The sequence below is a fragment of the Chionomys nivalis genome, chromosome 15 (assembly GCF_950005125.1).
Source record: "Chionomys nivalis chromosome 15, mChiNiv1.1, whole genome shotgun sequence".
NCBI lineage: Eukaryota > Metazoa > Chordata > Mammalia > Rodentia > Cricetidae > Chionomys > Chionomys nivalis.
In genome coordinates, this window is record NC_080100.1 from 11,375,956 (window position 1) to 11,391,826 (window position 15,871).

The window sequence follows — 15,871 nt, forward strand, 5'->3', positions numbered from 1 at the left end:
GTCCACTTGCTCTAAAGGCTGCTGGACACACCTGCAAATGATTCTGTCTTATTGCGCTCCCTTCAGGGAAGAACGTGTTACAAAATACGTTCAGGAAAACGGAGTCCTCCTCTACTGGCTACAAATCAAGGCAGAAACACAGGGCTTTCCAGGGCCTCGAGAAGCCTCAGTGCAACTGGGATACAACAGCAAATGCTGTTGGGTTGAAAGTGAGGGAATTAGGTGCCTCCTCTCTGGGGAGGTGGGATAGGGAAGAAAAAGGGAGAGAAGGAGAAGAGGGTGTGTGTATATATATGATTTGGGATTCCTTTCTGTATGCTGTGAATATGTTTTATTACCATTGGTTAATAAAGAAGCTGCTTTGATCTATACAGGGAAGACTATAACAAGGCAGGAAATCCAAGCAGAGATAGAGGAGAAAAGTAGAGTCAGGAAGATACCATGTAGCTGCCTAAGAAGCAAGAGGTAACAAATCCAAGCCTCATGGTAAAACATAAAATAATAGAAATGGGTTGATTTAAGATATAAGAGCTAGCCAGAAATACAGCTGAGTCATCAGCCAAACAGTGTTGTAATTAATATATTTTCTGTGTGATTATTTGGGTCTGGGTGGCCGGGAAACCAAAGTGCAGTCTCCTTTTACGTGTGTGTGTGTGTACATATATGTATGAATGTAATTTAAATTCATGGATTTGTAAAATACCTAAACTGGAGTAAAATGAATTTATCTTCCCAGCAAGGCTAAGTATTACCTCCAAACCTGAACACACCAATGTAAAACAATATTTCTAAAAATTTGGTTTTAAAACTGGGCAGACTTACACATGAACTGGTGTTTGGTTTTAAAACTGGGCAGACTTACACGAACCGACTTTAAAGCTGATCCATGAACACCACACTGGTAAAATCACAGATCAGGTTCTCAAGTCTTATTTGAGAGATGGGTATTCATAAAATACCCCCATGACAGGGAATCAGGCAGTTCCTATGCACGGCAATCCATATGGACTCTAACCAAAGCCTCCTCTTTGTGATTTCAATCAAATTGATCTAACTACACATAGACTCACAGGGCACATTATATCTAGGGGAGATTTTTGCCCATTTACAAAAACTAGTTCAAACATTAGCAGAAGAGGCATAGGAAAGCTTCACTCCAGTTTGAATATAGTTACAAGACTCCTAAAGACACTAATCAATCATTAAAAGGGATTCAAAAGGTTTGAATATAGTTACAAGGCTCCTAAAGACACTAATCAATCATTAAAATGACTCAAAAGGCTTGAATATAGTTCCATAGCTTCTAAAGACACTAATCAATTGTTAAAAGTGATTCAAAAGGTTTGAATATAGTTACATAGCTCCTAAAGACACTAATCAATCATTAAAAATAATCCAAACTCTCACTTTTAAATGTAGTGTTTACACTTGATTCTCTTTTCAACATCATTAATTATTCAAAACTTTTATGAACTTTTCAGTCATTTTAAGCTCATTGCTTTCCTTCACTGAGGTGAAAGGAAGCTGTTCATAAATGCGCTCATTTCCCAGTGGCCCAGTGTGAACTTGTAGGGCGGAGTAAATATTTAACTGTTGTTCTCACAGCAGCCCACTTAAATGTCACCCTACTATGAGAAGTAGCTTAAACCCAAGTCCAGCACACGTGGACCATTTACCTGCTCTGACAAGAGACAGAATCAGGAAATACATTAGAGGCTGGGATGTAGCCCAGTGGTACATCAGTTGCCTAACATGTGCAAGGCCCTGGGTTCAAACCCCAGCACTGAAATGTGTGTGTGTGCACATGCGTTCATGAGTGTGTCTGTGTGTGTGTGCACGTGCGCGCATGCATGCGTGTGTGTATGCATGTGTGTGTAACCCAGACTATATGTTGACTCATTCCTATAATCCTAGCACTCAGCAAACTAAAGCAAGAGGAGCACCGAGAGTTCCAGACCAGCCTGGGCACAGAGCAGGGCGGCGTCTCAGAAGCCCAGAGGAAGGGAGGGAAGGACGGAGAAAAAGGGAAGTGAAGAAAGCGATGTCTGCATGGGCCTCCCGTTCAAAGGGTCAATATGTCGGCACAAAAACTAGACGTTTAGACTCTAGAACTAAAATGCACCAAAGTTAAGTCTGAGTGTTCTTACCTCTTGCCCTAGACAGAACCATGTCCTTGATGATCTGCATGATCACACGCCCAAGCAGCATGACGGAAATGAGATGATAAACTCTCCACGGAGTCAACGCAAGGAACCTGTGACCGCAAGAAACAGACAAATCACCTTCTCAGTGTAAAGATTTTCAATTTTTTTTAAATCTAAGTTGACTTCCACAGAAACAAGCCTAGTCTCTAATTTGAAGAGGGGATTCTCTCTCTCGGGTCTTACTTTGCGTGCTGCAGTGGAGACGGGAATGACCTGGAACTGAGTTTCTACTGACCAGAGAACCAGGGCTACAGGATGCTCTAGCAACATGGGGCAGCTGTGGGGATGCCCTGTCTGTTAAGAATGGCGTTAGGAGGGATTGGTAAAGTGGCTCAGCAGGTTAAAACCCTTGCTGCAAAACTGATGACAGAGTCAGATCTTCAGAACCCCCGTGGGGAAGGAAAGGGCCAGCTTGCTCAAGTGGCCTGACCTATGTGTGCTCCGGCGTGCCCTACCCCCATAGAAAATAAAGGTCATTTCCAGATGCTGTGTGTGAGGACTGGCGTTGGGATCTCCAGCAACCATGCAAAAGCCAAGCAGGTATGGGGGCTGCCAATAGTCCCAGCACTCTGGAGACAGTAGTAGGGAATCCCTGGTCTAAGCTGTTAAGAGAGACTAGCCAGAATTGCAAACTCTGGGTTCAGAAACAAACTCTGCCTCAATAAATATAGTAGAGGACAATTGAGTAAGACTTCTAATGTCAACTTTGGGCCTTCACACACACACACACACACACAACCTGCATACAAGGAAACAACCATGCACACAAATTCACACACACATGCATATAATAGCATTAAGGATCCAACATGTTAGCACTTCCTCTTTTAAGATCTCTACCCTCTGATCCCCTTCCCATAAAGAATGCATTATACCTGCAAAATGTCTGAACAGAACTACAAGAAAGAGGCCTAGCCAAGATGTCAGGAGCTTTGACTCTTCCATGAGACTAGAGGATAAGGCCTGCTTGTCACATGTTAATTGGCCAAGGTGATAACTGACATTAACCTGGATGCACTCAGAGACCACGAAAAAAGTTAGCTTAACAAATGGTGCTGGGCAGTGGAGGCACACACCTTTAATCCCAGCACTCGGGAGGCAAAGACAGGAGGATCTCTGTGGGTTTGAGGCCAGCCTGGTCTACAAGCGCTAGTTCTAGGACAGGCTCCAACACTACAAAGAAACCCTGTCTTTAAAAACCAAAAAATAAATAAATAAATAAATAAAAATTAAAAAATAATGTTTAATGGCATAGCCCTATAAAGAAGAGCCAGGTGCAGTGGCACACACCTTTAATTTCAGCACTCAAGAGGCAGAGGTAGGAGGATCTCTGTGAGTTTGAGTCCAGCGTAGTCTATGGAGTGAGTTCCAGAACAGCCAGGACTACAGGGAAAGATCCAGACTCACAAAACCAAAGCGGGGGGGGGGGGGGGGGGGGGAGAAGATATACGTATTCTGCTTGCTGTGAACTTCATAACCAGACAAACACAGACTAAGCTGGCAAAGCCCAACCAAAGAAGGAGTCGTAAACTGATTAAAAAGAGAAAGTGAGCTGAGTACACCATTCATCACTGGCTCCTGGCTGTGGGTGCCATGTGACCAGCTGACACATGATCTTGCTGCCAGGCCTTACTTAGCCAAGGGACTGTGTCTTCCTGAACCACGAGCCCAAATAAACCCTTCCTTCTTTAAATTGCTTCCATCAGGTATTTTGAAGATAGGGTTCTGACCTTTAAGCCACAGGCTATGGAGAGAAAGCAGGGATCAGGAAAAAGAGAGAGAGAGAGAGAGAGAGAGAGAGAGAGAGAGAGAGAGAGAGAGAGAGAGAGAGAGGAGAAATGCTAAGTGATTTAGGAGGGTAAGCTAGGCTAGGAAGAAAATATGTCATCAAGCTACCTTCTACAGTGCTATGCAATATATTTGGTCAATGACTCTACATAAGATTTTGGGTCACGTTGTAAATAAAGCCCTGCATCAGAAAGGGACTCACAACCCATCTTCTATTCTGGTTCTAATGCTAAGTGCGTATATGACCTGGACAGTGAAATGAACAGGTAGCCAAGGTCAGGGCTTCTAAATCAGTGTTCTGCAGCTGTCCTAGTCAGGGTTTCTCTTGCTGTGATAAAGCACCATTACTCAGAGTGCACGGGAGAGGAAAGGGGTCATGCTGCTTGCACTTCGCCACCACCAAAAGGAGTCAGGGCAGCAACCTGGAGGCAGGAGCTGGTGTGGAAGCCATGGAGGAACACTGCTTACTGGCTTGTTCCCCATGACTTGCTCAGTCGGCTTTCTTATAAAACCAGGCCCACCAGCCACAGCCCCACCCACAGTGGGCCGGACCCTCCGCCATGAGTTACTAATTAAGAAAATGCCCAACATTCTTGCCTACAGTTAGATTTTATGGAGGCATTTTCTCAACTGAGGTTCCCTCCTCTCAGATGACTTTAGCTTACATCAAGTTGACATCAAACCATGCAGCACAGGGCCACATTATTTTTTTGCCTTTTAAATTTGTTTTAACACATGCTGTGTTTCGATGTCTTTTTTTCCCAAGCCCATCTCTTTATAATTATAATTAACAGTTGCCATTGTCCATGTGCTGGATTCTTACAGACTTCCCCAAATCATACTGAAACGGCAGCTTTCAAGATTTTTATTAGAAATCCACTATAAGAAAATTCTTTCTTCAAAATATTTCATTTTTTATTGTACATGGTGCTATACATTTTCATATGCGTATATCCATGACACTGAGCAAGAGATGTATTCACAATGAAATATTTTGCAGTGAAGCCCGAATTTCAGGAGGCAATATATGTCCTAAGCCCATCTGACCACAGATCTTTTCCATCGAATCTCTTCACCCACGGACCCGACTCAGATGCACTAATGAGTTGTAAAGCACGTGGATCAAGTGTTAGGCTAGCATTTGTCAGGGGAATTGTCTTTGCTGAGTGGGGCAGAGCCCTAGAAGAGAGTGAATGCTTGCCCAAGTTTAAACCTCTTCGGAGCCAGCCAGGGAGCCATTTCAGTCTCTTGCTGACTATAAAGAAACACAGACTTAGCTGAAGCTCTGGAAGTCACTGCTTGTCCTCCTTGTGGGAATTCCAACTTCCAGGAATTAATAAAAAGAAAAAAATAGGTAATGACAGGACGTTAACCCACACACCTCCTTTGGCGAGCTCTGCCATAGCAACACCAAAAAAACACTCTAGAAGCCTTTTTCTGTGTCCTGGGCAAGGGCCCAGCTGGCATCTCAGCTAAGGGTCTTGTTGGTCATTAAGAATCCATGGTCAGCTGAGAAGGCAGCATTGACAGTTGCTTGGAAACTGATGCCAAAATGTGTGGGACTGCTTAACTGTCTCCTTGGTAGGTTACTGTCTGTTGGTCCAAAGGATGAGAATAGAGAAGCAAATATTAAAGGTAAATAAATACACATACAGAAAAATCTGTGTATGTTTGGTGTCTCAATCACGCATCATGTTTAATACAACTCATGTCCCCACTGTCCTTTAAGTCCATAGTTCTATAATTTATATTTAGGATTTGAAATGAAAAATCTTGGAAACAATGATGCATTTAATTTGTTCATTTTAAAGGAATTACCTGATATTATGGAGACCTTATGTTATTGGATAATTTGTGTCATTTGAAAAAATATCCCTTTGGTAAATTTCAAACATATACAAAAAGAGCAGTCAGTGTTTACTACGCTAGCTTCAGCAATTGCCCCCATAATCACATTTCTTCCATATCCTCACCCCATGCCCCACCCCAATACTTGAAGTAAATTCCAAACAAGTAATTTAATCTGAAAATGCTGCCATTTATCTTTCCAAAAGATATTTTTAACTGAAATACCACTGTTATGTGGAAAGCCACGCTTTAATCCTGTGTGCTCAGAACTGTATCTATGTATACGTGTTCGTGTATGTGCCTGTGCACGTCTCTACATAGGAAGCAGGGCAGAGTCTGACATCAAAGTCTACTTCCGTCGCTCTCCAGAGACAGGGTCTCCCACAGTCAATTGACAATCAAGTGTTAGATTAGCATGTGTCAGCAAAATGGCCTTTATTGAGTGAGGCAGAGCCCCAGAGAGCGAAAGTTCACCCAAGTTTAAACCTCTTCAGAGCCAGCCAGAGAGCCATTTCATTATCTGGATACAAAGAAACGCAGACTTTACTGGGTTCTGGGAGTTCACCGCTTCATCAGCTCGCAGCCTGGCCAGAGGGCCCCTCCTTTCTCTGCTTCCTGAGCACTGGGATTTCACGTACAAACCACTGCGCTGACTTTTCCATGTGTGCTGGGGGCCCACACTCAGATCCTACACTGGTACAGCAAGTACTTCACCAATGGAGCCGTCTTCACATTACCTAGTTTGAATGCTTTAATCTGTATTTGTAATCATTGTGTGTATGGTGTATGTGTGAAGACACACGTCACAACATGTGAAGGCTTTACATGGATTGAACTCAGGTCACCAGGCTTTTGGGGAGAGCATCTTTACCGGCTGAACCATTTTGCTGCCTGCCTCCCCCCAAGTCCCTTGCCTTAATCTTCAGTACCATCCCATACCTTGTCCATGTTCATCTCTGCAGAGCCACTTCTGCAGACCCACGGAGAGAGAAAGACAGACAGACAGAAGACCCAACAATGCTAGCGACTGAAACTGGCATCTGTGGTCGTGTTCTTCCCTCACACTAACCCTGCTGCCACGATTTTTAAGTACAGCTGATTCTGTTCTCTGATGCCACAGTTTATAACGGTGGAAGAAACAGACTCATTTCTCAGCAAACTCTCCCAGATTCTGGAAGCTGCTCACTGAATTCTGGTGGTACAGCTTAACATTTTCCTGTACCTTGTGGCTAGCTTAATAATTGGCAGTTGGATCTAGGGTTCTATCAGGTTTGGATCTTTCTTTTTTTGGTGTATGGTGGTGTGTTCAGGGGTTCTTGAGAGGTGACAGCCCTTTATGCTTGCTGGGTCTCAACTCAAAAGATTTTGTTGTTGTTGTTTTTCAAGACAGGGTTTCTCTGTGTAACCCTCACCATCCTAGAACTCGGATGTTTTTAACCGCATGGAAGATGCAGTGCCTAAGCAAGGCGGACAAATGCTCACCACTGTTCTTTATTCACTCGTTTCCTCCAGTGCATCATGAACGAGGTCATTTCACTCTTCCTTCCCAGCGTTATTTAAACCCTCAGGAGTCTGCAAACATGTAATGCGTGTCGATCTGCCGCAGTGTTGTCTTTACTGACCCGCCAGCTACTCCTTCATGGCTAGTGATTCCCAAGTTCCTCTGAGGCAACCTTATACTAATCTTTGACAAAAGCAAACACTAAATACACACAGGAAATATTAGATGTTGTGTTCAAAGGACTATAAATCAACGTTTTAATAAAACCAGCCATTGCCCCGATAATCTCCTGAAGGTGTTGGCTACCGTGTGCCGTATTCACAAAAGAGATGACAGGTAGCCAGTCTGCCTTCTAAATCATCACACTTGGACCCACAAACTAGTGTTGCTGTCAACCACTAAGCACCAACAGCTCCTCAGAAAAGGGTGGAGCCTATCTAAGATGACTTGCAGAAGGTCCTGATTGGGTAACTGAAGCTGCTGTGTGCCCGTCATGATCATGATGGTCGTGTTATCTCGTAGAACTCATACCCGCCCTTCGGCCCCTTATTCTTTCTGTCTCCTCTTCCATGGTGCCCCCTTAAAGGGATGCTACAGATGTCCCACAGAGGGCTGAGCACCCAAAAACCACTCATTCTTAGCCCTTAGCCAGTGATGAATCTCTGCAGTGCAGACGGAAGCTTCTCTGGCCAAGACTGGGAGGGGGAGGTGTCATCTTCCTCCGTGGTGCAGCGCATGGTGAGTTCTCCATGCTCCAGTAAAACCCCTGCCCAGGTCCATGCAAGCTACTCCAATAGAACTCAGCGTGCAAAAATAAAAATCACGAAAGCAGCAAAGTGTGTAGCTGGGAGACAGAGGGGTGAGCAAGAGTCTGAGTTGGGAGGACGACAGCAATGGGGGCCAAACACGATCACAACATCGTGTATGGAAACAAAACTATTTATAAAAAAATAAATATTTTGAATTAAATTGAAAGCAAAGAAAAATGAGGTGTTTAAATTTGTAACTTCATGAAATAAAAAATTAGTTTTGTTTATACTTTGACCGTTTCATACGTGTATATAAAGAATCTTAGTTATTTCCACCCCATTACCATCTCCCATCACCCTCCTCTTATCCCAAACAGTCTCCTACTGTAAGTGTGTTCATGTGTGTGTGTGTGTGTGTGTGTGTGAGAGAGAGAGAGAGAGAGAGAGAGAGAATGCATGAGTGAATTCTATCAAACTTGCATGAGTATGACTGAGAAGTTATTTACTGGAGCATGGCTGCTTTTCAGGGCCAGACTACTGAAAAATCACACACACACACACACACACAAACACATCAATAACCACTAATTGCCAACAGTCCTCAGGGAGGAATAATGCCTCTTGATTGACAGGTTCAGTCTTGTGCATGTTCTATGGATAACCACAGCTTCTATGAGCCCAATATCCATGTCACATCCAGCAGACATTATTTCATGGACCACTAAAATCAAATTTTAATTTAAAAGTAGATGGACAAAACTGCTTTTAAATTCACGTATATTGGTTGTATGAAATAATATGTATATGACATTTTCACACGTGTGTATATGGTACTTTGCATCCCTACTCCCAGTTTCCCCACGCTTATCCTTATGCCTCTTCCACTTCTTCTTTCGTGTCCTTTTCTTTCCTTCTTAGATTTAGCATAGAAGGGAAACGTGTAAATCTTTCTGGGACTGTTTTGTCTAATGCAATAATCTCCATTTACAACTTTCCTTAAAACAGCATGATTTTGTTCTTAACAGCTGTGGGAGGGTGACATTTCCTTTAACCGTCTATCCATGGAGCGCTTAGGTGCTGATACTATAACGTTACCGTTGTAAACAAGTCTATGATGAACATGGATGCGCAGCCATCTCTATGACACGCTGTCTGACCCCTCCAGATAAATACAAGTGAGACAGCCGGATCTTGTGTTGAACCAAATAATTTTCACCTAATCCTTACATGGAAAAAACATCCCCATCATCTGTGCCTGGGTGATCCTGCTGCCGGGGCTATGTCGTATCCTCTGAAAAATGTGGTCACTGTCATAGCACAACTAAGGAGAACGGAGCCTTCACTGCATCAGCCGGTGATTCCCTTCAGGTGGAATCATGTACCTCTACTCAATACATCTCACCTCACGTGACCAACATCCCTGTTTCATCCAGCCTTCGGCAGCCGGTGAGCACTATTGCTCTCACACAGCTAAGCGTGTGTCAGCCACCAGGCTAGCGATGGGGGTTACAGTGAATTCTGGTCTACCCAACAAATACAGGAAAGCACAGAGGTGAATAACCTTGTTGGACCAAAGTACCACTCCAGCTGCTGTAGGCACAGAGAAGAGAGCCCCTAACTGCATAAGAAATAGAAAGTTTCAGGGCAATGATGAATTCAAAACTTTGTCTTCCAAAAGAAGTCATCTTCAGTCAGGTGAGAAGGAGAGGCGTGCTCCAGGCTGAAGACTATCACGTACATGAGAGCAGGTGGAACCTAAGAGTCAGGAGGTGTGCCCTAAGCTCTTGACCCCTGCCCACTCTGGTGCAGGGTGTGGCTGGATGAACACAATAGCTGCTGTGCAACGGGCAGGGCTCCATTCCAGGGGTTTCAGCTGCTTGCCTCATCCCTAAAACCAACCATGAGGAAGGCACGATCATTATCCCCATTACTCAGATGAGCAAAGAGAGGCCAGAAACTTGCCTAAGGCTCCAAGACAAGGTGAGGTGGCACTGAGATGTGAACACAGGCTGCCTGGCTGTGGGCCCACCTTCCCGCTCTGCCAACTGCTTTTCAGATAGAGCGATTTCTGCCACTTCATGAGCTCCTTCATCCATTCATCGACTGAAGCCCACCTTGGTTGCTCCCAGCTGTTAGCAATTCGGACTAAAGCTACTGTTGTGGGATATTAGTGCACTGTGCGAAGACGTGTTGCTATGATTGATTTAAAAAAAAAATAGCTAAACAGCTAATAACTAGCCAGGAAGAATAGGTGGGGCTTCTGGGAAGAGAAAGGAACTCAGGGGAAGAATGTGAGGTGTGTGGGATTTGCCAGTCAGACATGGAGCGATGTAAAGAGCCATGGGGCAGAACATAGATTAACAGAAACAGGTAATTTAAGTTATAAGAGCTAGTTGGGAAGAAGCCTAAGCTAAGGCCTAGGTTTCATAATTAATAATAAGTCTCCATGTTATTATCTGAGGGCTGGCAGAAAGACTGACAAGAAAGACCTACTCCCAGCTACCATCAACATGTGTACGCTGGGTTTGCAGAGGACATACATTTTCAACTCATTTCAGAACATCCTTTAAAAAAAATAGTTCTATCAGCATGCTGCCTGTGTTGAATTTATAGACAGTTAAAAACCCCAAGCGTTCTATTTTTCAGATGCTGTTTGAACCTAAGTATATTAAATCTGTCCTTGTTGACACAGACCATCCTTCACAGTGACAGACCTTGATGGTGACATCAATCACATTTGTTTCCTTGTCTAGCCACACCTGCATGTTTATTATCTGCATTTCAGTTGTCCTTATTCATATTATTGATCTCAGGTGTCGCTCATGACTCAGGCCCTGCCACTCCTCAATAGCAGGATGACCCACATTTAGTAGGCTGCATTTCAGCAGTCCAGCAGGCCCCCGGCTTACCACTGCATTGCTGTCGCAATCACTCCATCATAAAGGGCTCTCATAAGCAGCTTACTCTGAAGCTGCTGCATCCTGAGGTGTCTATGAGTTACTCCACCGCCTACCTTAGGGAACTACTGTGGAATATTCGACAATCCTCTGCAGAAGAACTCATCACCATCAGACCCTCCCAAGGAGCAGAATCCGAGGGACATCATTGATGTGCTCAGTCACACAGTTCCCAGAAGCATGCTGTGATCACCTATGGTGTCTGTGGATTCTTGAACGTGGCAGAGAACAGGATGCTCTAAAGATGATAAGAGCAGGCTAACTACGTGCAATGCCAAGGGAGGGTCTGTGGCCAGACACACACCATCCTCACTCAGGACCTTCATAATCAAGGTCCAAGGCCAAGTGAGAATGATGGCCCTCTTCAGGGCTGACAAAGTCAGCACAGACCCTGCCCCCCCGCCAGCTTAGTGTCACTCCAACAAACAAAAGGGAGATCCATAACCTACTGTGGTCTCCCCTCCAGGACACCTCAGGGGCCTAGATCTGGTTAACAGGAAGCCTCTGCCCCATTGCTGTGCCCATGAGCAACACTGACCTCTGGAAAGAGGACTGCCATTGCCTGGCTGTGACTGTGGAGCACAGTCCTGTGTGCTCGCACTTCCTCGAAGGACAACAGAACACAAGCTTCCCTGAGGGGTTAGGCAGGGCCAAGCACCAAGTGGTAGGACATGAGCCTTACCTTCACTGTGTCAAACCAAGCCTTTTCATCTTGAATCTAGCTCATTTCCCAAAGGCTTTTAGTCCTCATGTCTATGTGGTTTAGCCTAGGGACTAGAAGCAAAAACATCAAGAAAAATCATTTTCACCAATGCCTAAAACTCCAACAAGCAGGAGCATCTTCTATAGGTCAGTGAACTTCCTGCAACCAATTAACAACTATAACCCAAAAACGACCATACATGTCTTCACTAAAACGGATATTTTGTTTACTAAGGAGTTCCATATTCTTTTAGCTGGCATGGGATATTACTGTTATCTGGCTGGATATTCTATGTTTTTGACACAGAGGCAAATATGTATGACAATTACAACAAACACATGTATATCTTAGGCAAGCATTACATGAAAAGTACACACATATAAACTATAAAGTTATCCATATGTTATCATCCATTGGTCTCATAAAGACATACTGTGTGTTTGCTTGCTGCTGGAGCGGACAGTTCTAGAAATCACTACATGTGCTCTCTCTCCATCAGGTGTGACCTCCTTTTCCACCTCACCATGACGATAGCTTCATGAGAATGCCACGTCCCCCAAGTGACTACTCACATGATCACCACCCACAGGTAGTTACCTAACCATGCTTGTCTAACATCACCTCTAATTCATTTTTATATTAAATAAGTCTGTCTCCTTGCTTTATTCTGTCCTCCTCTTTTGAGACAGGGTTGGTGACCTTGAACTTTTGATCCTCCTGCCTCCACCTCCCCAGTCCTGAATTCTAGGCAAGCATCACCCTTCCTAGCCTGCTTGGTGCTGGATAGGAGACCAAGGTTTGTGCATGCTAAGCAAGCACCCTCCTGGCATTCCTATCTCCAGCCCACTCATTCATTTGTTGACTCACAGAATCACCGCCATGATTTTGAATTTGAATATGGTTTCCATGTAACCAACAGTCTCTTCCCACTTGCCATCATTGGGATAGTTCAGCTATCTGGGTCATTTAAGAAATGAGACCCATAACTTTTGCACCTAAGGCTCAGAGAACACTCCAGAAGAAGGGACATAAAGATAGTAAGAGCCAGAGCAAGCAGTAGTCTGAAGTGAGAGCATGTCTCCTAGAAATGTCAGAGAAGCTCCACCCATGAAGCCTAAACATGAGCTAAACAAGGACAACAATGGGCATGCTAAGATGGACGGGGGACAGATCACAAGGCCTCAGACCTAGACAAAGAGCTGCAGGCTCCTAGAAAATCCAAGAGTAGGAGAAATGGTCTTCCCCAGGGAAGAGCACACCAGTTAATTTTCTAATACCAACTGGTCAACTCTGAAAGCATGCGCATGCATGCAGGTATGTGTGTGTGTGTGTGTGTGTGTGTGTGTGTGTGTATAAAACATTACATGCACTGAGCAGATTTATTTTTATATTTAGAAACATACATATTTATGCATCTACATATAGACATATATTAGATGTGTTTCATATAAACTATATACTTATATAGAGGCCATCATTTGAAAGAGAGCAAGGACAGGTACACGGAAGGGTTTGAGGGATAAAAGGGAAAGGAAAAATGATGTGATGATAGTTTAATCTCAATAGGGAAAAATGAAACCCAACCCACATGCTTGAGTACCAATAAAAATAAGAAAAATGGGGAAAGTTACAGAGAAAGACATAAAGATAACACTTTGTTCATGGTAAATAAAGGGCATGGGTAAAGTTCAGATTATTTCCATTTCAGGGGGGTAAGTCCTATCAAAGTGTAGGCTTTAGGTAAGCAAAATTAGTCTACACTTGATGTTCATACAAATGTTCAACAAGGGAATGATAGCCCAAAAGCCTAATTTGCTCTGCATGGGTCACTCAGACTCCAGCACAGACCACAGCCCTTCCTCTCCCCTTCATTGATGTCTACAGCATTTCACACCCATGGGTTCTGTGTGTGGCTGCAGAGACTTGGAATAAAGTCACAGCTGAATGACCAGGCTGTCCAGAAAGTAGAGACATATTGACTGAGGTTTCCGTCCTGCCTGGTTCCCGCAGTTGTCAAGTCCCAAAGAAATCACACAGAAGTCTTCAATAATTCTAAACTGGTTGGCCGATTAGCTCAGACTAGAAGTGCTGTGGGACAATGGTTTTATCCTGCAAAGATTTGTTTCTTGTACTTGTTTAATAAAATGCTGATTGGCCCGAAGCCAGGCAGGAAGTAGAGGTGGGGCAATGAGAATAGGAGAATTCTGGGAAGAGGAGTCAGTCCACAGTCTTCATCTGGACACGGAAGATGCCAGACACAGAGGAAGCAAGATGTGACTGCCTCGCCAAAAAAGGTACCAAGCCACGTGGCTAACACACACAAGAATTATGGGCTAATATAAGCTATAGGAGTAATAAGAAGCCTGAGCTAATAGGCCAACCAGTTTAGAATTAATGTAGACATCTGTGTGTTTCTTTGGGACTAAACAGATGTGGGACTTGGTGGGACAGAAAACCTCAGTCAACAGAAACAGACCACAGGAACCAAATGACCAGGCTGGCCAGAGAGTGGAGATAAAGCTCAGGCAATGTGGACAGTTTAGATGATGAAAAGGATAAGCTCCAGACCAAACCCTCTGTAAACCCCATTCAGTGTCTAAGCACAAAAACTTTTCTCAGCTAGTCTATGTGTCTTCATTACTCCATGATGGGTTCTGCAAAGTCAAGGCCACATTGAACAAATGTCTTATGAGGCCAAGGGAAGAGTCGCACACAGAAAGGGTGCCAGGATAGTTTTTTAAATAATGAATGGAAAGGACAGGCCTAGTTCTTTCCCTGTGTAAAAACTTGACCTCCATTCCCGCACTTTGTACCATGGGGTGAATCGTGTCGGGAGCTAAAAGAAAGTCTGTAAACAGACCACTGGACTCCTTCATGGTGCTGGTGCAGAAACTGCAAACCATCATTCGCTCTGAATCTCTTCCAAACCAGAGGCCTAAAAGACGAGCTTTGTCTCCCTTCACTGAAATATATGTAACTCCAGACTGCACCCAGACCCAGTCTTCAGTCTAGGCCATTTTTACCTCTGGCCATCTATGGCAGCACTAATCCTAAGGAGGAGGGTGGCAGGGTGGCTCAGTGGTAGGGAAATGCCTAGCATGCAGGAGGCCTTGAGTTCCATCCAAAGTACTACAAGGAAAGGAAGTAGGGGAGGAGGGAGGGAGGAGGAGGGGAAAGAGGGAAACAGGGAGAAAGGGAGGGAGGGAAGGGTAGCAGCAGGAAAGCCTCAAGGACCTAATGATTTACCAAACATCATTCAAAGTCCAGATCATCCCACCAGAAAAAGATTATTTTACCAGCTGTTAGGCACATGGCACCACCTTTCTTAATATCAGAAAATCCCCAATCTTCCATATTAATTCTGCAAAATTAGTGACTGAAAAGGCTACATGAAATTAAATTGCCATTAAGAGGAGAAAAAAAAAGGTGTTTGGGAGGTAGCTCAGTGGTTCAAAGCTCTTTCTATTCTCTCAGACCCAAGTTTGATTGCAAGCACCCACATCAGGTGGTTCACAACCACCTGTAACTCCAGCTCCCCTGGCCTTCTGGGGAATCTGCAAGAATATGCATACACCCTCATGCAGAGATGTGTACCTACATATAATGATAGACGTGCACATCTATACAATGAAGGGCAACGGGAGGTGGTGGTGCACACCTTTAATCCGAGCACTTGGGAGGCAGAGGCAGGCCTACAGAGTGAGTTCCAGGACAGCCAGGATTACACAAAGAAACCCTGCCTTGAGGGAAGAGAGAGCGAGCGAGAGAGAGACCAAATAAATTTGGTACTCTAAATTATAACTTGAATCTGGTTTTTAGCTTTATTTAAACCTATGTGCAGATGAAGCTCGATGGTAGTGTTCGCCTAGCATGCTTGAGACCCGAGCTCTGTTCCCTAGCACTGCCAAATGTGTATGTACTGACCAGGTGGGGGGTGTACTTCTTTAAAACCAATAAAATGTATGTTTTAAATAATTTTCAAAATGATTAATCACCAAGCAGAGTGAGATAAGGTGATAATTTCTCTGTGGGGTGGTGGGGGACGTGTATCCACATGCTGTGAGCAGTCCAGTGGGCAACACCAGTGTCTTCCTCAGTTAGCCTTCATCTTATATTTAGGG

General features: G+C 44.2%; 1 protein-coding gene across 1 annotated transcript in view; it reads right to left on the minus strand.

Moving 5' to 3' along the window:
- Retreg1 (reticulophagy regulator 1) overlaps positions 1–15,871 on the minus strand; it is a 128,702-nt gene that overhangs the window by 82,231 nt on the left and 30,600 nt on the right. Inside the window, exon 2 of the mRNA XM_057790058.1 lies at positions 2,148–2,254. Within this exon, the coding sequence (XP_057646041.1) occupies positions 2,148–2,254 (107 nt within the window). The remainder of the gene's footprint in view (positions 1–2,147; positions 2,255–15,871) is intronic.